At 45.3% G+C, this 20,657-nt stretch overlaps 1 protein-coding gene across 3 annotated transcripts in view; it reads left to right on the top strand.

Moving 5' to 3' along the window:
* Positions 1–1,723: 1,723 nt before the first annotated feature.
* The window catches only part of FBLN5 (fibulin 5), a 93,086-nt gene continuing 74,152 nt past the window's right edge, over positions 1,724–20,657 (top strand). Inside the window, exons 1-5 of one of the 3 annotated variants that reach the window (XM_061395119.1) lie at positions 1,724–1,837; positions 2,000–2,220; positions 6,110–6,164; positions 8,471–8,522; positions 12,497–12,751. In XM_061395119.1, coding sequence (XP_061251103.1) covers positions 2,204–2,220; positions 6,110–6,164; positions 8,471–8,522; positions 12,497–12,751 — 379 coding nt within the window. In that variant the 5' untranslated portion in view covers positions 1,724–1,837; positions 2,000–2,203. Of the gene's footprint in view, positions 2,221–2,408; positions 2,767–6,109; positions 6,165–8,470; positions 8,523–12,496; positions 12,752–20,657 lie in introns of those variants that run through there. The other 2 variants (XM_061395118.1, XM_061395117.1) reach the window with 2 other exon arrangements.

The following is a 20,657-nucleotide window of genomic DNA, read 5'->3' as shown; positions in this document are numbered from 1 at the left end:
TCCACTTTTTTCTATTGGTTTCTATTTTTTCTATCGGTTGCACATTATTTAACCCTATTGATACCTAATTGATTGATGATATGTCTCTTTATACTTTTTGCTATTCCAAGCAATGAACAACCTTGTAAATATATTTTAAAAATACTTTACTATGGGAAATGTCCAACACATATAAAGTAAATAGAATAGTATAATGGACACTCAGCTTCAACAACCATCAACATTTTGCCTTTCTTGTCAAATGTATTTTCATGAGGAGGACTCCATTTACTAACCAAAAAAAAGCCCTTTAAAAAGGCTAAGTATGCAGTCTTTGGAGTCTCAGTGGTATCAATAGCTGTGTTATCATGGGGAGTAAACTAACCTCTCTTAACCGCCTCCAACACAGTGGAGATAATAGTTCCTATGTGCAGACTTATAAAGAGAAAAAAGAATCTCATCAGTGCTTTCTCAGCTGGAGGTAGGGCTGTGTTGAGGGGCCCAAGGGAAGATGCAGGTGGGGAAGGAGGGGCTTGGACTACTACCAATCCATTTTCATCTTTTAAAGTATAGAGACTGAGACTTCCTGGTGGTCCAGTGGTTGAGACTCCATGCTACCAATGCAGGGGATTCAAATTCTATCCCTGATTGGGGAACTAAGATCCCACATGCCATATGGTATGGCAAAAGAAAGAAAAGAAAAGAATAGGGTCTTTAGTAAAATTTCATTTGATAAAAAAGGATCTAGTGCTTAAAAAGGAATTCCCAGGTGGCATAGTTGGTAAAGAACCCGCCTGCCAATGCAGGAGACATAAGACATGCAGTTCGATTCCTGGGTCATAAAGATCCCCTGGAGGAAGAAATGGCAACCCACTCCAGTATTCTTGCCTGGGGAATCTCATGGACAGAGGAATGGGGTTGAAAAAGAGTCGGACACAACTGAGGGCACAGATCCACAGACAATGCTTAAAAAACAAAGGAAAAGAAAGAAAAAGAAATAGTATGAAACCACCAATGTAACGGATGTAAAGGACTCAGAGTAGTGCTTTTATTATTATTATTGGCCGTCATTCTGCTTTACCCTGACTTTCTCTTCAAATCACCTGGTTACTTGTTAAAATCACTTTCAAGCCAAGGGACACCTTTTTTCAATTAAAAATGTTTTCCCAGATTTATTGAGATGTACTTGATATACAACGCTGTGTTCCTTTAAGGTGTCCAAATCATTGATTTGGTACAGGGACAAATTTTGATTCAAGCAAGAACATGGCCCTGAGAATCCCAGGATGAGGCCGGGCCTGAGCGTGTCCTCTCCGATCTGCATTGCACAAGCTGACGTCTGGAGTTCGTGTCAGCCAGTTTCCATCCTCCTCCTCTCTCCCACTCCCTCAAGCTCCCCACCCCTTCTGGAAAATCGTTGAGTCTCCCGCGGCTTACCCCAAGCCTCTGCTTCGATGGGTCTGGTTTCCCAATAAATCAAAAGACTCTAGTCCCTGTCGCTGTTTGTCACGAGTTCGAGTCAGTCTTTTCCCAGGGTGGGAGTTACTTTCCCGGGTGTCCCGACGGCTCGGCGAAGTGCTGATGCTCTAGATCGTCGCCCCCGCCTCGGCCCACGACTGCCCAGCCACGGGGACCTCCTCCCCGGGTGGGAAGTAAAGGGTCAACGGGCCCTCCCAGCCACCCGCCCACCCACCGCCCCGCACCCCACCCTCCTGCACTTGCCCGCCAATCGCCTCCATAGAGATGCTGGGAGCCCAAGCGAGGGCGACTGCTCCGCCGGGAAAGGGCTCTCCTCCCAGCGCTGAGCACTTGGTCCTGGCAGACGCCCCAAGATTGTTGTGAGGAGTCTAGCCAGTTGGTGAGCGCTGTAATCTGAACCAGCTGTGTCCAGACTGAGGCCCCATTTGCATTGTTTAACATACTTAGAAAATGAAGTGTTCATTTTTAACATTCCTCCTCCAATTGGTTTAATGCTGAATTACTGAAGAGGGCTAAGCAAAACCAGGTGCTTTCTCTGTAGGCTCTCCAGTGGCTCGGAGGACCCAGGCTCTCCCCTTGTTCCTCTCCACGCCTCGGCTCGGCCCCCCTGGAATAAAAGTCTCGGCGAGCCCCACAGGCCCAGAGGAGGCCGAAGTTCAGGAACTGCTCCTCCGGGGTCCCGTGGCGCTGAGAGCTCTTCCTCTTTTTCCCCACCAGCTGCTTCTCCTGCCCACGCATCTTGGACATGCCAGGATTCAAAAGGTACGTTCTCTGCTCCGGACTTTTTTTTTCCCTCCAGGGTCTGGAAACCTTACTCAAAACCCGATGGGTGGAAAATGGCTATGGCCGTGATTCAGGCTGTGTCAGGATATTGGAAAAGGCATTAGCTAGTGATGCAATGATATTGTTAATTATAAAAAGCTGCGCCTCTGTAATTTCCATCTTGAAGTCTTCTTTTGGGAGTGGGTATTTTATAAGACAGTTTCAGAAGCCAGCATCCGACAGAGCACAGCAAAAATCTCAGAGCTTGGTTTTCCTCTTTCTTTTCCGAAAGGGCCGCAGATTTGTGTGCCGTTTTTTTTGTTCTTTTTTTAATTTAAAAAAAGAAAAAAAATTTTTTTCTTAATTTGAGAGATCAGTTACTAGTTCACTAGCAGTTATTTTGCTGCATCGGCTGTTGGACCAGCGAACAAGCTAGCTGCACCTCCCAGGGCTGGATTTGCTCTATGTCTGTGTGGGATTCACAAAGGGCATGCGACCCAGAAGTCTCGAGCCAATGAAAAGTGGGGACTGCAGACAGAAACGCATGTAAGCAAACATTTTGATATTCTTTAAGGAAATTGCAGTTCCAGTCAAGTGATCCTTCAGACTTGAAGAACTTTATCTGGATTACATCTGCAGTTTTTATCCAGGGAACTCTTGAGAACGTAACTTCTTTAGACAGATTTTGTGTGTGTGTGTGTGTGTGTGTGTGTGTGTGCTGAAAATGGAGCTGTAATCCTGTCATCCTGGATCGGGGACCAGAATTTCTCTGACAGACAGTCCTGAGATTTGAGATCTGGTTGGTCCCTCTTGGTTTTCCTCCCAGTTGAGGATGGAACACAAAATAGGTGGACCCACCTGTTTTTGAAAGTCCCGGGGACCAGTTATGAACATCAGAGGATCCCCAGGGTTCCTGTAGTTAATTTATCTTGGAGTTTTCTGAAGTTTTTCATGACAAACGTAACTGTTTGTGACACTGTCAGAGCAGGGATGCTTGGATGTTATTTCATTTTTGGAAAACTGTCTCATTTAGCCTGGAGCTTACTTGGCCCCCAGGCCCCAGCTGGGGCTCTTCCAGGAGGCTGGGCTTGGGGCGGGATCTCTCAGGGGAGACCTGTCCTGGGACTGCCCTCTGGCCAAAGGGAGCGGGGGAGTCAGGGGTAGGGGAGACGTGGGGTTAGCATGCCTTTTCTACTAGGTCTTGAAGTCCACTATGTGCAGTCAGCCTGTTCTGTCTCCAACAAAAATGAGACAGGGTTTTATAACCAACCGAAAGGAAACTTCATGTGAAGAAACAGGAAAACATTGAAATTCATAATATACAGCCTGGAAAATAAATTTGTTATTGTTCTTTCATTCCTTCCAGATATAAATCTGGCCTTTGCAAATATCAAAAAGCCCTGGGATTTGGCTCTGCACTTTATAAGGTCAGAGCTGTCTCCGGCGTTCTAGAACCTGTCTCGTGCAGGCGCTGAGATGAAACGAAAGCTTGTGGACTCTTAGGGTCATTATTCTTCAGGTCGAGGATTAGATGAAGGGAGTGGGCTTGCCTCTCCTAGCACCACATCAGGGTCCTGTTTCCTCTGAACCTCACCTTAATTCTGGGGCTCTCCAAGTAGCCCAGCGTTGCTCGTTCCTATGAACCTTGTGTCATGGATTGAGTGAGCTTTGTAGTCTTTTGAACTCTCTTTTTCTAAAGGGAGGGATTGTAAAGTGAAGGTGTATATTGATCGTAACAGGTCACTAAATTCAAACAGGTCCCAGGTCCACTGCTTTACTGAAGAAGCCTTTGAGGTCACCTCCTCCAGGAAGTCTTCCCTGACCTTCTCTAGCCCCAGCCTGGCTCTCCTGGTGCTCATTGGGTGTTTCTATCCATGCCCTAACCAAAGTGTCTAGACGTTATTGTTTCAGATGGCCCCTCAACCCGCTCTCCAGAGCAGCGTCTGTGCCAGTTTTGTAGTTTTTCTGCCTGCAAGTAGTAGTTGCTCAGATAAACCCTCTATTGAACTCAGTAATAATAGCACCAAATAAAGCTCTGTATTTGCATAGATTATTTTAAAAACCATTTTAACGATTTTTAAGTGTCCAGTTCAATAGTGTTAAGTACATTCACACTGTTGTGCAATCAATCTCCAGAACTCTTTCCATCTTGCAAAACTGAAATTCTATACCCACAAACAACAACTCCCTAATCCCTCCTCCCTCCAGCCCCTGACGCCCACCATTCTGCTTTCTGTCTATGATTTTGATTGCTCTCGGTCCCTCATATAAATGGAATCAAACAGTATTTGTCTGTCTGTGACTGGCTTGTTTCACCTAGCATAAGATCCTTGAGATTCATCCGTATTGTAGCACTTGTCAGAATTCCTTTTTAAGGCTGATAGTATTCCATTTATGTGTGTAACACACTGTTTATTCATCTGGTGATGGACACTTGGGTTGCTTCCACCTTTTGGCTGTTGTGAATAATGCTGCTGTGAACAGCGGTGTACAAAAGTCTCTTTGAGCTTGTGTTTTCAGTTCTTTTGTGTGTATACCCAGACGTGGGATTGCTGGATCATATAGTGTTTCATTTTTAATTTTTTGAGGAACATCTAGACTGCTTTCCATAGTGGTTGCATCAGCATACCTTCTCAGCAACAGTGCACAAGTGCTCTAGTTTCTCCACAGCCTTACTAGCTTTGAGCTTTTTTGGCTATAGCCACCTGATGGATATAAAGTGGATGCACAGTTTCTTGGCACCTCCTTCTAAGTGTCCACTGTGTTCCTTTTTCTTGGGGCTGCCTGGGTCCTCATGTCCTGTCCTCCATCTGGGTCTGTGTGAGGTGCACTCTGGGAGCGTGTGTCTTCCCTGTGACACCTCCATTCCAGGGAACTCACATGCTTCACATTTGTACTTTCATCATCCGGGGGCACAACGGCTCCTTCACGCTGTAGTCATTTCAGAGTGAAGATGTTCAAAATGCAGGCAAGTCCCCTTGGGTCAGGAGTGAAGGTCAAGCAGTGGTGAATACATTATTAATACCACAGTGGTGGGTGTTAGGTTTGTTCTTTGAAGCAGTCAAACTGTTTATTTTTAAAGTGAAGTGAGAGTTGCTCAGTTGTATCCGACTCTTTGCGACCCCATGGACTATATAGTCCATGGAATTCTCCAGGCCAGAATACTGGAGTGGGTAGCCTTTCCCTTCTCCAGGGGATCTTCCCAACCCAGGACTGAACCCAAGTCTCCTGCATTGCAGGTGGATTCTTTACCAGCTGAGCCACAAGGGAAGCCCAAGAATACTGGAGTGGGTAGCCTATTCCTTCTCTAGCAGATCTTCCTGACCCAGGTATCAAACTGGGGTCTCTTGCATTGCAGGCAAATTCTTTACCAACTGAGCTATCAGGGAAGCCCTGATTTTTTTGTTTGTTTGTTTTTAATGCCACCTGAAGTCATACACTGTGGCAAACAAACAAAAAAACCCAAGGTCCTAGTGTATAGCACAGGGAGCTATATTCAATATCTGGTGATAAACTATAATCGAAAAGAATATGAAAAAGAACATATGTATATAATTGAATCACTTTGCTACACAGCAGAAATTAACACAATGTTGTAAATCAATCATGTCATTAAAATTTTTTTCAATTATTTAAAAAATGCCATCTAACACATTATGTTGTGTTGATATGTTGATATGAAACCAGTGGAAGGGGCGTAGTTCTCTTCGGGATGGTTGGGACATCTGGCATGTCCCCGGCTACTCGAGCACGCCCCTCACCCTCCAAATACAAGCACAAGGTGGGGTCACCATTGTAAACACACGGGCAGCACAAGATGCAGATATAACCCCAGACCCGGGCGCTGGAAGTGTCTTGGGCGTTTACGTCAACTTCTTACTTCCCACAGGATACTCACCGTGACCGTTCTGGCTCTCTGTCTTCCAACTCCTGGGAATGCACAGGTAAGATTTTTATTTTGTTACTTGTCGTGAAGTATGTTAAAAAACAGGCTGAGGGTGTCCAGCCATGCATTTTAGAATCCTAGGATCGTGTCGTTTACCTGAGCCTAGCTCTTCATTGTACAGAGGTTAAGGCTGGGGCTCAGGGAAGCTGAGACTTGCCCCAGCTGGTGCAGTTTATAAGTGGCAGGGCTGGGACCTTGGTGTCCTGATTTGCCATCCAAGGCTCTTATAATCAGATCATGCTGCCTCATTTGTGTTCGTTGGGTAAGTGCTAAAAACTCAAGCATGTTCTAGTGTTTCTGGGCAGTGGTGCCTCTCTATTCTCCCCGTGTTGCCCGTGTGTGTGTATGTGTCCTAACTGGAGGAGGTGGGCAGAGGAAGGGTGACTCAGCTCCCAACCAGTGAAGACCCGGCTCTGGCCCAGACCCCTGGGAAGAGTGTGAAGGGGGATCTTAAGCTCCTGCGGGGCTATGTGGAGAAGCCTGCAGTATCCCTGACTTTACAAAAGTGATGTTTGTGTCAGCTCTTGAGAAATGTGGCAGATCCCTCCTAAGGAGCTCAGGGCAGCCTTTCTGCATCTCCAGCTCAGAAATGAGAGAAGCCCCACCTCTGAGCAGGGCTGAGGGGCCACGTAGTCAAATGGAAATGCACATGCATGTACATGAACATATAGAAGTCAGGACAAAATCACCAACACAGCCCCTCCAACTGTTGGTTTCAGCTGTGTACACCAGAGCCCTGAAACAGGACCAACCAAACACTCAATGCTCTCCCAAACTTTCAGGGTCTAGGAAGGAGATCTTAGAATTTTAATTCACATTTGTTTTGATCACATCTTTTAAATGTTTTTTCAAAATTAAGAATTTTGAAATAGATTTCATTGGTGGTGGAAAGAATCTTGAGAAAAGTAGCAAAGATTTAATTTTTTGATGTGGGCCATTTTTTTAGTCTTTATTGGATTTGTTATAGTATTGTTTCTGTTTTACATTTCATTTTTTTCGGCCACAAGGCATATGGGAACTTGGCTCCCTGACCAGGAAATAAACCCACACCGCCTGCCTTGGAAGGCAAAGCCCCAACCACTGGACCACCAGGGAAGTCCCACCAAAGACTTTTAGGCCTTGGAAAGGTCTTTGCATTCTCCATTATAGCTCTGTGGTGACAGTTGGCATCTAGATCCAGAGAGGGCTGTTTTTATAATATAGTGTTTATTGCATTATAGGCATGTTAGGCACATTAACAATTTAGTCCTTACAACCACTCAGATGTAAGTACTATCATCCCCATTTTACAGATGAGAAAACCGAGGCATAGAAAAGTTATGCAGTGAGTGGGGGCTGGAGTGAGAGTTGGAAGCCAGTCAGTAGACTTGAACCCACACCTGCACTTAGCAAACGAAGGTTGAGACTTACCACATATACTGGTTTTCTGAACTTTATGGCACAGCCTCCTGGCTCATTCATTCCATTTCTTTTGCCCCAAGGCCCTAAGATACCTGAATCTACTCCCAGGAATGCAGCTGAATCTACCATCTCCACATATCAACCCATAGCTCAGGGAAGTTTAACTCCCCCCAAACCATAGGGAAAGCCAGGCAAAACCACACCTCCTTGACTTATTCCTGTAACATGTCAGCTCTAGAGGTTGATTGTTGAGCCCATGAGATTTTTCTAAATGCATGAAGTTGTAACTCAAGTTGTATGGGAAGCCTGCAACCCTCGGGAGCTGTTGAGACCTGGCTATCTCTGGAAGCATCTTTGTGTAATTGTCTTCCTGAGGTTAAAACGGAAGAACTTCCCCAATTCTGTTTCTCTTAGAAAACTGACTACATCACTGTGTAGATTTATTTTATACACAGACCCTGTAATCAGGTACAAGATTTCAGAGGGGCCAAAGAACTCATGCTGGGCACTGGAAAGGAGTTAAATAGCCCCCAAAGAAAGAGAGTAGTTGACCTTAAAGCAATAATATTCTCTCCCAGGAAGGGGTGAGTACAGGGCAAGCCTCGCTGGGCACATCAGATGTGATTAGTATTGCTCTTCAGAACTAGAGCAGGAAAAGGCCCCAGTAACCATTTGCTAAAACTGGGCATTTTGATACAATGATGCGGGAGTTTAAAAAGTGATGCTAGGTGTAAAATGATTGTAAAAAAAATACCTAAGTTATAACACAGATGTTGGTGTTACAAATGCCTTGTTTCTTTACCCATTTCCTGTACTTTCTGTGATGCAGTTAGAATGCTTCTGTAGTAAAAAAAAAAAAAAAGTAAGTAAAATGACCTCTCCTTTTTCTCTTCCTTCCTGCAGCAACAGTGTACTAACGGCTTTGACCTGGACCGCTCGTCAGGACAGTGTTTAGGTATGAGGCCCTGAAGGTCCTTCTCAGGGCGGGGGTGCAGCCACAGCGCCATCGCAGGGCCGTTTCTCTCTCAGCTGGTGTTCAGTATTGTCAAGTCTGTACCAGCCTTGCCCACAGAAATGGGCAGAAACAGTGCCACGGGATGGTTGAAATCAATGAACTCTTCCGCTGGTCACCTTCTTTGTGCCCAGCACTGGTAAGCCCTGTGCGACAGGGCGAAGATGAGGAAGGCTTGATCGCCGCCATCAAGGAGCTCCCCATCTGCGTCAGTTTCCTAGGACTGCCTTCACAAATTGCCACAAACTTAGGGGCTTACACAGTACAACTATATGATCTTATAGATATACAGGTCAGAAGCCTGATGGGGGTTCTACCAGGCTAACACTGAAGTGTTGGCAGGGCCTTGTTCCTTTCTGGAGACTGGAGGGAAGAATCCATTTTCTTGCTCATGATGGTGCTGGCAGAATTCAGTTTCTTTTTTCTTGTATTTTGATTGCGATATAATTGACATACGATGGTGTCCAAGTTTAAGGTGTACAGTGTGTTGACTCGATCCACTTATGTATTCCAGTGTGACGACCATCATAGCTTAGAGCTCACACCTCCCTCCTGTCACATAATTACCTTTTTTTTTTTTTTTTTGTGGTGAGAACATTCAGGATTTATTTTCAGCATTTTTCAAGTACACAATAGGTATTGTTCATAATACTCACAATACTGTGCATTAGTTCCTTAGAACTTATCTTCTAGCTGGAAGTTTGTACCATTTTACATCTCCTCATCTCTCCCACCCCCAAGCCCCTGATGACAACCATTCTACTCTCTGTTTCTTTAAGTTTGGCTTTTCTGGATTCTACATATGTGATATCTTGTAGCATTTGTCTTTCTCTGTTTGCCTAAACTCATAAATTCTGTTTGCATAATGCCCTCAAGGTTTATCCATGTTGTTGCAAATGGCAGCTTTTCCTTCTTCCTCATGACTGAATAATAGTCATATGATTATTATTAATATTATATTATTCATATGATGATGATATTAATTGATAATAATATCACATCTATCATTATGAACTTTATCCATTGATGTGCATTTTGGATATTTCCATAATTTGGCTAGCCTGAATAAATGCTTCAGTCAACATAGCAGTATAGATATCTCTTTAAGATTCTATTTTCATTTCCTTTGGATATATACCCCAAATTGGAATTGCTGGATTGTATGGTATTTCTAGTTCTAACTTTTGGAGGGACCTCCACACTGTATTCTGTAGTGGCTACACTGATTTACATTCCACAGAATTCAGTTTCTCGCGGTTGTAGGACTGATGGCCCTGTTTCCTTGCTGGCTGTCAGCTGAAGGCCTTTCTCAGTTTCTAGAGGCCACCTTCTTCCTTGGCCTCTTCCTTGGTCTTCCGCCTGCAGAGCCAACAAGTTAAGTCCCTCACATGTTTCTAATCACATCTTTTTCTGTTGCCTCATCTCGCTGACCAATCCTTCGCCTCTTCTTCCACTTTTAAGGATTTGTATGATTTCCCTGGGCCCACCCAGATAATCCCAGATAATCCTCTCATCTCAAGGTCTTCTGATTAGCTTTAAATCCATTCTGTGAGTGCATGCATGCTCAGTCACTCAGTTGTGTCTGACTCCTTGGAATTGCAGCTCTGTGGACTGTAGCCCTCCAGGTTCCTCTATCCATGGAATTTTCCAGGCAAGAATACTGGAATAGATTGCCATTTCCTCCTCCAGGGGATCCTTACGACCCAGGGATTGCACCCACATCTTCTGCATCTCCTGCATTAACAGGCAGATTCTTTTACCATTGAGCCACCTGGGAAACCCTTAAATTCACTCCATCCATGCCTAATTCCTCTTTGTCTTGTAACCTAATGTAGTCACAGGTTCCAAGTGAGTGAGTGAAATTTGCTCAGTTGTGTCTGACTCTTTGCAACCCCATGGACTGTACAGTCCATGGAATTCTCTAGACCAGAATACTGGAGTGGGTAGCCTTTCCCTTCTCCAGGTTATCTTCCCAACCCAGGGATCAAACCCAGGTCTCCTGAATTGCAGGCAGATTCTTTACCAGCTGAGCCAGCAGCAGGGATGCAGGTTCCAAGGAGGACAATTTAGGGCTCTTCTCCTAGCACGCCATCTAGTGGGGGTGGTAGACCTAGGCGGAGTGAGCTGTACAGAGTGGAATAAAGTCATTGCCAAGATGAGGTGATGTCCCCTCGAGAAGTAAGGGAGAGAGTGATGCCTTCTGTCTGAGGTCAATAAAGAAAGCCTTCATGGAGGTCACATTTGAGTTGGGTGTTGAAGGATGAATAAGATCCCGAGAAATAGCATCCCAAGTGGTAAGAACAGCATCAGCAAAGACCAGGAAGGCAATCGAGTATAGAATAGTGTGCTGTGGATGAAGCATAGAGTTGGGTGTTGAAGGATGAATAAGATCCTGAGAAATAGCATCCCAAGTGGTAGGAACAGCATCAGCAAAGACCAGAGAGACAATCAGAGTATAGAATAGCGTGCTGTGGACGAAGCATAGAGTATAGAAAAAGAATACGGCTCCCATCTTGGGAATATATTTATCTTTTAAATTATATTTGATTTAGGCCAAATCATTTGTAATCTCTGAGCTTAGGGTTGAAAAGAATGATGGGTAGTGAGGAACAAAACCATGACTTGGAAGCTCCAGGCTCCTGCTTTGACTCAAGGTGAAGGGGCGTGAGGATGTGCCAGTGGATGCAGAGAAGGATGACAGCCGTCTTCCCTGGCCCCCCAGTTTTAATGATGACTTCAGGCTTACAGCTAGAAAATGGAGCTCCATGTTTCCCTTTGCTGAGGGGGGAGTTGGCACGAGTCTCTCAGAGGAGGTGGCGGGGTGAGCTGTCAGGATTCAGGGCCCTCTCCCCCAGCCTCTGGTCCCACGGAGAACAGACCCCCCAAGGTTGGTGAGAGGGTCAGGTCAGCTGCTCCTGCTGGCAACCCAGTCCGGGCCTCCTCTGTTCCCCGCCCAGCAAGGCTGATTTTCTAGAGAACTTACCCCCACCCCCAAACCCCACCCCCAACTCTAGACACAACAGACTGAGCACCAGCCTGGCTGGAAGCGGGCCCTGTTTGTTGGCATCGTGTGAGCTGACTCTCAAGTAAGTCTCCACTTTCCTAACAAGTAACTCACTCTTGGCCAAGCCTTGTCTTTCTGGACACAAGGGACTTTTTCTCCCTGCCTAGCTGTTATTTGGAATAGAATTGAGTACAATGATGAGAACCATCCCAGTGTTTCCTGAGTGTCGTATGGACACACAAGAGTACCTGAGATGCTTTTGGGTGATACATCCACAGAAAAACACTCTTTATTTTAATAGTTTTATATTTTATTTTTACTTTTACCTTCTATTTTTCACAATTGATAGTGTTTTTTTTTCATTTGCTATCATCATGTAAGATGAAAAAATATGCACACTTGGGTTTACAATGTGGATTCATTTAGAGAAAAGTGCTAAGTATGTGGGGCTTCCCTGATGACTCAGTCAGTAAGGAATCTGCCTGCAGTGCGGGAGATGCAGGAGATGTGGGTTCGATCCCTGGGTGGGGAAGATGCCCTGGAGGAGGAAATGGCAACCCACTCTGGTATTCTTGCCTGGGACATCCCATGGACGGAGGAGCCTGGTGGTTTACAGTCCATGGGGTTGCAAAGAGTTGGACAGGACCAAACACATGATGGATTGGTTAATTGGATTAAGCATGTGACAGTCCAGGGTAGCGGGTATTTGATGACTTGTCAATTTGATTCAGTTCAGCTAATATTTGGGTAGTACCAGATGGTGATGGGCCAGGTACTGCCTTACGTATTTGGGAGCAGATGCTGGTAAATCATGGTTGGGGTCCTTCCTGGTGCTGTCAGCACAGAGCTCTGCTTCAGTTTGCACCATGTGGCTGAGGGGCTGCTAACACCTGTCCTTTCTGTGGCCTTGCAGATGTTGATGAATGCCGGACCATCCCTGAGGCCTGCCGAGGAGACATGATGTGTGTCAACCAAAACGGCGGGTATTTGTGCATCCCCCGAACGAACCCCGTGTACCGAGGGCCCTACTCCAACCCCTACTCCAACCCCTACTCAGCTTCTTACCCAGCAGCTGCACCCCCGCTGTCAGCTCCAAACTACCCCACCATCTCCAGGCCTCTCATATGCCGCTTTGGATACCAGATGGATGAAAGCAACCAGTGTGTGGGTGAGTAGCCCAGCGTCCTAGGCTTCCTCTAGGCTGGCAAAGCCACGTTCCTGTCCAGCAGGTCCAGCCCAAGGTCGTCTCCAGAAAGCCACTTTGTCTTCGCTTTCTTTTCATCTATATATTCACCTATCTATCTTATCTATCATCTACGTATTTATTATCTACCTACCTGTCTTTCAATTGTATCTATCATCCATCTATTTGAAGACCAAGCTCATGTTTTTTCTCTGTTCAATAACAAATATATTTGGTCAAACATACTAACTGAATCCCAGAGAGAGGATCTAAAGATCTAAAAGGGACCAGCTTTCTAGAGCCTTCAACATCACACACCCTTGAATGGAATGTTTGCTCCTGAAAGAAAAGAAGCCTTGAGGGACAAGGCCAATTGTTCTGGAAAGAAAGTGGGTTCCTTGGCTGGGGACCAGTCTTTTGACCAAGCGGAACCTTGTAGATGGGAGTGCATAGTGTGAGTGGATCTTGGGGAAGAAGGAGATGCCATATGCCATTAGGTCCCCAGGCTGTTGGCAAGTGTTGTGATGGTGCCTGGGGGAGTGCTGGAGCTCTGTGGGCCAGTGTGGCTTTCGTGGAGGGTTACCCAGTATCCCCCCTCGTTGCTTAAGCTTTGGTTGGACCAAAACTTTGCAACTGTTTCCAACATTGGAAGGTGGGTCTAGAGTGATGATCGCTCCAAAGTTTTTTGATCATACGCTCCATCTGCAAAATCTTTTTGAACCTGGACCCTTATTACATGCATGTTTATAAATTACATACATATCCTGTTAGCCTCATATGGTTTGAGGAGTGTAAAGCATATGTGAGACGTAGAAAATTTTAAAGAATGTGATCAAAATAAAATATGAATTGAAATTCTAATATTTCCTTCCTGTGCCCTGGAAGTTTGCAAGACCATCAGGGTACTTAATGAGATTGATGTTGGTCCCATTCCAGGGCTCTGAAGGTGGCGTTGTAACCTACTGCTGGGGAGGTGTGTTGGTGATTTTGTCATGTCTTCTATATGACCATGCAAATGAGTGTGCATTTTCATTTGACTACATGGAAATAATATGCAAACAAAGTGTCTTTCAGAGCAAAAGGGAAAATTGGATACGCCTTGTCCAAACTTCTCTATTCTTACTGATCTCAAAATATGTGTGTGTGTGTGTGAGAGAGAGAGGGACAAGGAGCTGAGTGATGGTCACGTTGAATATAGATGAGTGTTCAAGGAAAAAGAATACAGGACCCAATCAAGTCACGGACTGAAGTGCTGGTGGGGAAGATAGTAATGCACTTCCTTATGACCACTAGGACAATAGGCCAGTGTAACTGAAAGGGACTTTAACAGTCTTTAACCACAGCCTCTTCATTCTATAAAAACGGGGATGTGGACTCCACCAAGAAAGGTAATTACAAGGGTAGGATGGGGGTCCTGCTCTGCTGACAGCAGCCTACGTTTTCCTCACTCGTCTACGTGACTGCTCTCATTTGGTAGAAAAGGAATAATCTGGAAGAAAAGGCAGAGAAAGAGAGTTGGGGAGTGGGGAGCTGCTCTTCAGGATGTCCTGTGGGGCTGGAGAAGCCGAGTGACCACGTGCACATCTTGAAGTGAGGAAGGGGTTGTCAGGACCCTGTGAGTCACTCCAGGATTTCAGCGGGGGCGGGTCTCGGTGGCCGTGAGGCAGTCCCGCAGACCCCTTCTGGGGGACAGCTGGGAACTCCAATGCGACCCCTCCCCTGAAGCCCTCTTCCCAGGATCCCAGCACTGGAGAATAAGCACGCGGCTGGGAACCCTATTCATCTCCCGGTCCCTGTGACGTCAGCACTTTTACGGCCTCCAACCTGTCTCACGGGAGATGCGGAGCCTCATAATGGCCCTTTTGTAAGGAGAATACAATCCAGGAACCCTAGCGAGGACTGGCACCGGGCCGTCCACTTCCGAAAAGTTCAGCCTTATGTATTTATAAGTCCCGGGTTCCTCCCCGCCTCCCTTCACCCCACCCCGCCTTTCCTGGTTTACACTGGTTCTTCTGGGCATTGTGAGAGGGGACGTCAGAGGGAGGAGGCCCCAGGAGGAATGAGAGAGGCGGGGCCTGGGAACAGGCCACGGGGAAGCAAGGCTGGGGCGGGGGTGGGGGGTGGGGGGTGGGGGGTGGGGGGTGGGGGGTGGGGGGTGGGGGGTGGGGGGTGGGGGGTGGGGGGAAGGTGGGGAGGAACCGAAGGAACCCAGAGGGGGATATTGCTGGGAAAAGAGGAGGTGAGGGGGTGAACGTAGGTCTGATCCTGTGGAGGAAGCTAGAGCAAGTGGCGTGTGATGTGGAGAATTGAAAAGTGTTTCTGAAACTTGGGTATTCTTTTTTTTTTTTTTAATGTATTTATTTCTTTGGCTTAGCAGTGTCTTAATTGCAGCAAGCAGGAACTTTAAGCTGCGGCATGCAAACTCTTAGTTGTGGCATGTGGTATCTAGTTCCTTGACCAGGAATGGAACTTGGTCCCCCTACATTGCGAGCAGAGTCTTAGCCACTGGACCACCAAGGAATCCCTCTTTTTTCTTAAGCTTTTATATTGGATTATAGTTGATTAACCATGTTGTGATAGTTTCAGGTGTACAGCAAAGTGATTCTGTTGTACATATGCATGTATCTATTGTTTTTCAAACTTGGATGTTGTGGGAGAGGAGGACCACATGTCCAAGGGGCCTCTCCTCCTCCTCTTCAACACAGAAAATGCTCAACAACAGGAACAGCAGCAGCAGTAGTAATAATAGCAAGCACATGGTGCTGTGTGCTGGGATGCTTACCTGAATGAACATGTTGAATCCTCACCACAAGCCTATACAGCAGGCCTGTTGTTATTCTCTTTGGCCCTGAAGCACAAAGAGGTTAAGAATCTGTCTAAGTACATACAGCAGGTGGGGGCTGACCCAGGGTTTGAATCCATTCAGGCTCTGGATGAGGAAGCTGAGGCTGAACAAGGTCAAGGTTCAAGCCTCACAGGAGTCAGTCCTGGATCCCTGATGAAAAACTAGGGCTTTCTCTTGCCTTTTTTTTTTTTTTTTTTGGTAAATAAATTTTTGTTCTGTAAAACTTTGAACCTAGACAAAAGCAGAAGAAACAAAGTGAACACTTACCTACTTGTCACCCAGTTTGGTAATTGTCAATATAGACCCACTCTTGTTTCTTCTTTACCCTGACCCAGTGGATCAATTTAAAGCAAATATCAGGAATCGAATCGTTATATCCTTAAATACTTCAAAATGTATCTGTCTCTAAGAGATAAAGCTTCTTTAAAAAAATAATAGCCACAATACCATTGTCAAACCTATAAAAATTAACAATAATTCCTTTTTATCATTTAATATCCAGATAAAGTTCAGATTTCTATTATTCTTTCATAAATGTCCTTTTTTTCTTTTTTTTTTTAGAATCAGATCCAAGTAAGGTCTACAAATTACATTTGATCAACAAGTCTCTTAACAGCTTCTTAATCTTTTTTGACTCTTTCGCACTTATTTGTTGAAGAGGCTGAGTTGTCTGTCCTGTAGAATTTCCTACATTTGATATCTTGCTTGCTGTGTTCTTGGAGTGGATTTAGCGTATTTCTTCATCCTATCTATTTTTCTGTAAACTGGTAATAGTTAGATCTAGAGACTTGATCCAATTTAAGTTTAAATTTGGGGCCAGTTGTTTTCTAGGTAGTGTCCTTGTTCTTCTTTGCATGTCCGGTTTCTGCATATCAACTGTAAGTAAGTCCAGCTTAAAGAAGCAAGTGGACACTTTCACTGAGGTTTGCTCCTTCTGGGTTTTGTACCCACTTCCAAGACAGCAATTTCCTTCCTTGTCCTCTGTCTCTGCAGGCTGGGCAGGGCCAGACTCAGAGCCCAGGTCCCCTGAGCCTCTGAGCTTCCTTCTTGACCTCTCTGTTTTCGGTTCTACTTGGGAGATCCGTAGACCCTGCTCCTTCTGGAACAAAGTTTGGCCTCAGGTTTGAGTCCACAAACCCCTAGATGTAAACCTGGATCACTCAGGACCTCTGCAGGCTTAGTGAACAGTGACACAAGAATTACATGAACTAAGAAAGTTTTGTGTCATCAAGAAAACCGGCATCTTGGCTTGGGGATGTTCAGCACCAGGGCAACCTCTGTGAGGGTAGTGGGACCCATGGCTGGTTAAAGTGTGTCCCTTGGATCCTGGCCCCTTGGGAGAGCTGATGGTCAGCATCTCAGAGATTGGAGAACCAGATGGACTTGGTTAATTGGCAAGGAGGATGGAACTGGTACCTAAAAGGCAGGATGCTGTGGGGCTAACAGGGTTGATGCTGAGGACTCAGGGAGGGGTGAGCTAAGCTGAGTGGTTGAGGCATTCAGAATATGAACCCCTACTCAGGAACCTTTCTACCATCACACTGCCTCTGAGAACAGGACTTTGGCTAAGGTTCCTCATGTTGATGCCACTCTTTTAGGCTTGTCTGTTTCCTTTGTGGCTTAACTTGTCACCTCTCTGGGTGGACATTCTTCATTCTGGCTTTGCTAATCAATTTGGCTCTGTGGCCAAACTAGGGACTCCACCAATAACTAATGCTCATGAGACGTTTCACAATTGAGAAAGCAGCCTTTTACTAGAACCACACTGCCCCAGGGACTACAGGAATTCCTCTGGTCATTTGTGAAGTTACAAGCAATATCTTTATTCTTCCTTCTGGCCCAGGGTTTTCTCATTGATCAAAGCGCCTGAGCAGGCAGAGAGGAACACATATGGATCCTTTTGGAAGATGAATGGCATTGGCCTGAAGCATTCTCTTGAGTTATTTTTCCTGAAAGTCAGCCAACATGTAGTCAATCCCTGTTTATAGAGCACCTCGTTGGTGCCAGGCTCTGGCTTAGGCGCTGAGGGGGGCAGGGAGTCTGGGCACAGCCATGGGACTGTCTTCAGAGCTTACCGTCAAGGAAGGGCGATTAGTCATGGAACAAGCAACTGAAATACTTGGCGGCCTCTGATAGGTTCCTGAGATTTTTCGAAGAGAAGGCAGACAGGAAAAGGCTCTGTTTCCTGGAGTGAAGAGGGCTGGGCTTAGAAGCCAGTCAGGCCTTGATATTCACCTTGGTTTGGCTACTTCCTAGGTATGAGACTGGGGCCTCAGTTTCTTCATCAGTAAAATGGGTACAACAATGCGTATTTCACAGATAACATGTGAAAATATCTCACCCAGTGTCTGCATAGGGTATCACTAGGTAAATGTTAATTGAGAAAAGAAAGATTCTCAGGTCTTGAGATGATAACTTGTAGAGAGTCATCAAGTCTGAAAATGTATTAAGTGCCTTAATTTTTTTTTTAATTGATATCTGGTCTTCTTTTTTCTTTTGCAAGGAAGCTTTAATCTTTATAACTTAATTTATTTAATGTCTTAGGCCAGGCTGTGTGTGGCATGCAGGATCTTAGCTCCCCGACTAGGGATTGAATCTGTACTCAGTGGTTAAGGGAGAAGTCTTAACCACTGGACCACCAGGGAAGACCCAAGGTCCTAATTCTTGAAAACCTTTAAAATGACCTAAAACTGAACTTGGTACTCACTCACCTTGCAGACCTTGTTGGGCTTTGCCCAGTTTAGTACTTTATGAGACTTCAGTCAGGTTGTGCTTTGAGATGCTGGTGAACCCTGAATTTATTTAATTGTGAAATAAAACAAACTACCCAGCTGATAAGACAAGGGCAGGAGTGCTTGGATGGGGCAGCTCCTGCAGGCTTTTCTTCATATTTTTTAAAATACAGGTTTGAAACCAAGTCCTCAGGATGAGACCAGGAGGGAAGCACAGGAAGCTGAGACACTGGGCTGTTTAGCTGCTGAATTGGGACCAGACCAGGCAGGCCCAGGGAGGAGGGGACCCAGGTGGAGGCAGGATACAGATTTGTTCAGATGTCCCTGTGAACTGGGCCTTAGGAAGCCTGATCATGTGCAGTGCCCGCACTCAGGTTGTCCCATCTTGCTTCAGATCTTTCCTAGTCACTGGCTGGGATAGTGAGCAAACATTTTCACTTCTCTGAACCTCAGTTTTTCCATCTGTAAACCGGGATGACAGTATCAATTATTAGTATAGGATATTTGTGAGATTTCACTGAGATAGTTCACATAACTTGTCTAGCATGGAGGCTGGCTTTCTGTAAGGGTTAATAGTTGTTATACTGTTTTGGGTGTGTCAGATCTTATCATTCTGTGATGAATTCTGCTACTCCGTATTCCTAGTCTTGTTATTCTGCTATTGTTTATTCTTTCCTCTGGGAGTTAGACTTAAGAGCAGGAATAGAGATGCAGATGTAAAGAATGGGCATGTGAACGGAGGGGAAGGAAAGGGTGGGATGAATTGGGAGAGTAGCGTTGACATTTATACCCTACCAAGCAGAAAATATATAGCTAGTGGGGAGCTGTTGCATAGCACAGAGAGGTCAGCTTGGTGCTCTGTGATGACCTAGAGGGGTGAGATGGGAGAGTGGTGGTGGAAGGGAGGCTCAAGAGGGAAGGGACATGTGTACATGCAGAGCGGATTCACTTTGTTATGCAGCAGAAACAGCAACAACAAGAAGAGAGTACAGGCCTTTTAGAGAATGGAGGGTTGAATTCTTACCACTTTTGGTGGCAGGAATTGGCATTACTTGTGCTTCCAAGGGGAACTCAGCAGAGAAGGGACTCCAGGAGGGTGTCCAGGACAGCTCTTCTCACATACGAATGTGCCCCAAAGTCACCTGTGGGGAAGATCTGACTTGGCATGTCTGCTGTGGGGCCTGAGGCTCCACATTTTGCAGAAGCTCCTGGATGATGAGATGCTGCTGGTCCAGGGAAGCTACCATCCCATCTATCTACCCTTAGATAGGCCTGTATTTGAAGAAAGGTAGAAACTTTATTTTTAATGTAATTCCCATATTGTTCAAATTTGTTAGAAGAATGTTTTATTTTTGTTGAAAAACAAAAACAAAAAGCCCCAAAGAAATGTTTTTAAAGCCTAAATTGAAGCATCATGCTGTAGCGGTAAAGTTAGGACATCAGTAAGAAATGTTCTCTGATTCCCAGATTAGCTAGTGATATTAAGAAAGTCACTTGGCTTCTCTGACCTAAGGTTTATTATCTGTAAAAAGCAGGGATTAGAGGTCTTACTATGGGATCTGTGGATAGAATTTAGCAGATCGGTTTTCATCTTTTTTTCCCTACTAACTTCTAATGAAATTTAACATTATCTGCCTTTATATAGGCAATAAACCACAGGACGCTTAGCAATACCTGTGGCAGTATTGACAAGAGAAGCACAGATATTTATACATCACATTAGAGCTGTACCAGTTATTCTGACACACTTTGAAGATCTTGATGTATTTTGAAATAGTCCCACTTGCCATCACTGCAAAATTGTGGGAGATACTAGACCTACTACTCAACCTTGTCATTTCTAAGATATATTATACATTTGTTTAAAAAATATTTTGATAACTTCCAGTATTATTGGTTTCTTTCGTAATCCTATGAATATAATTTATGCAATTAAAAGCATTACTCTGAGAAACAGGTCCATGGCTTCACTGGTCTGCAAAACACATGCCCTAGACCAGATGATTTCTTCAATCCCTGGTCCTTGGGGAAGATGATGGTTGTGTCCAGGCAGCCTGGGTTTTCTGTTAACTTCTTCCCACCTGGATTGCTTGTAATGTGGTCCTTCTCTACTTGTGTGTTTCAACCAGCCCACGTACTCAGTGACATCTTCTGCTGGGACCATGCCAGTCCTCCACTTATGAGGAAGCCCGACCTACCCACAGCTGTAGCTGGCTGCAGGGATTGGCCTAGGTGAGGCCTAGGTGACCTCACCCTGACCGCGGTGAGGTCAGGGCACTGGCTGGCCTTGGGGCTGAACGGGAACTCTCTGGGC

This window comes from Bos javanicus, chromosome 21 (genome assembly GCF_032452875.1).
Source record: "Bos javanicus breed banteng chromosome 21, ARS-OSU_banteng_1.0, whole genome shotgun sequence".
Taxonomy (NCBI): domain Eukaryota; kingdom Metazoa; phylum Chordata; class Mammalia; order Artiodactyla; family Bovidae; genus Bos; species Bos javanicus.
Note: the sequence above shows the minus strand (reverse complement) of the source record. Positions and strands in the feature narration are given on the sequence as shown.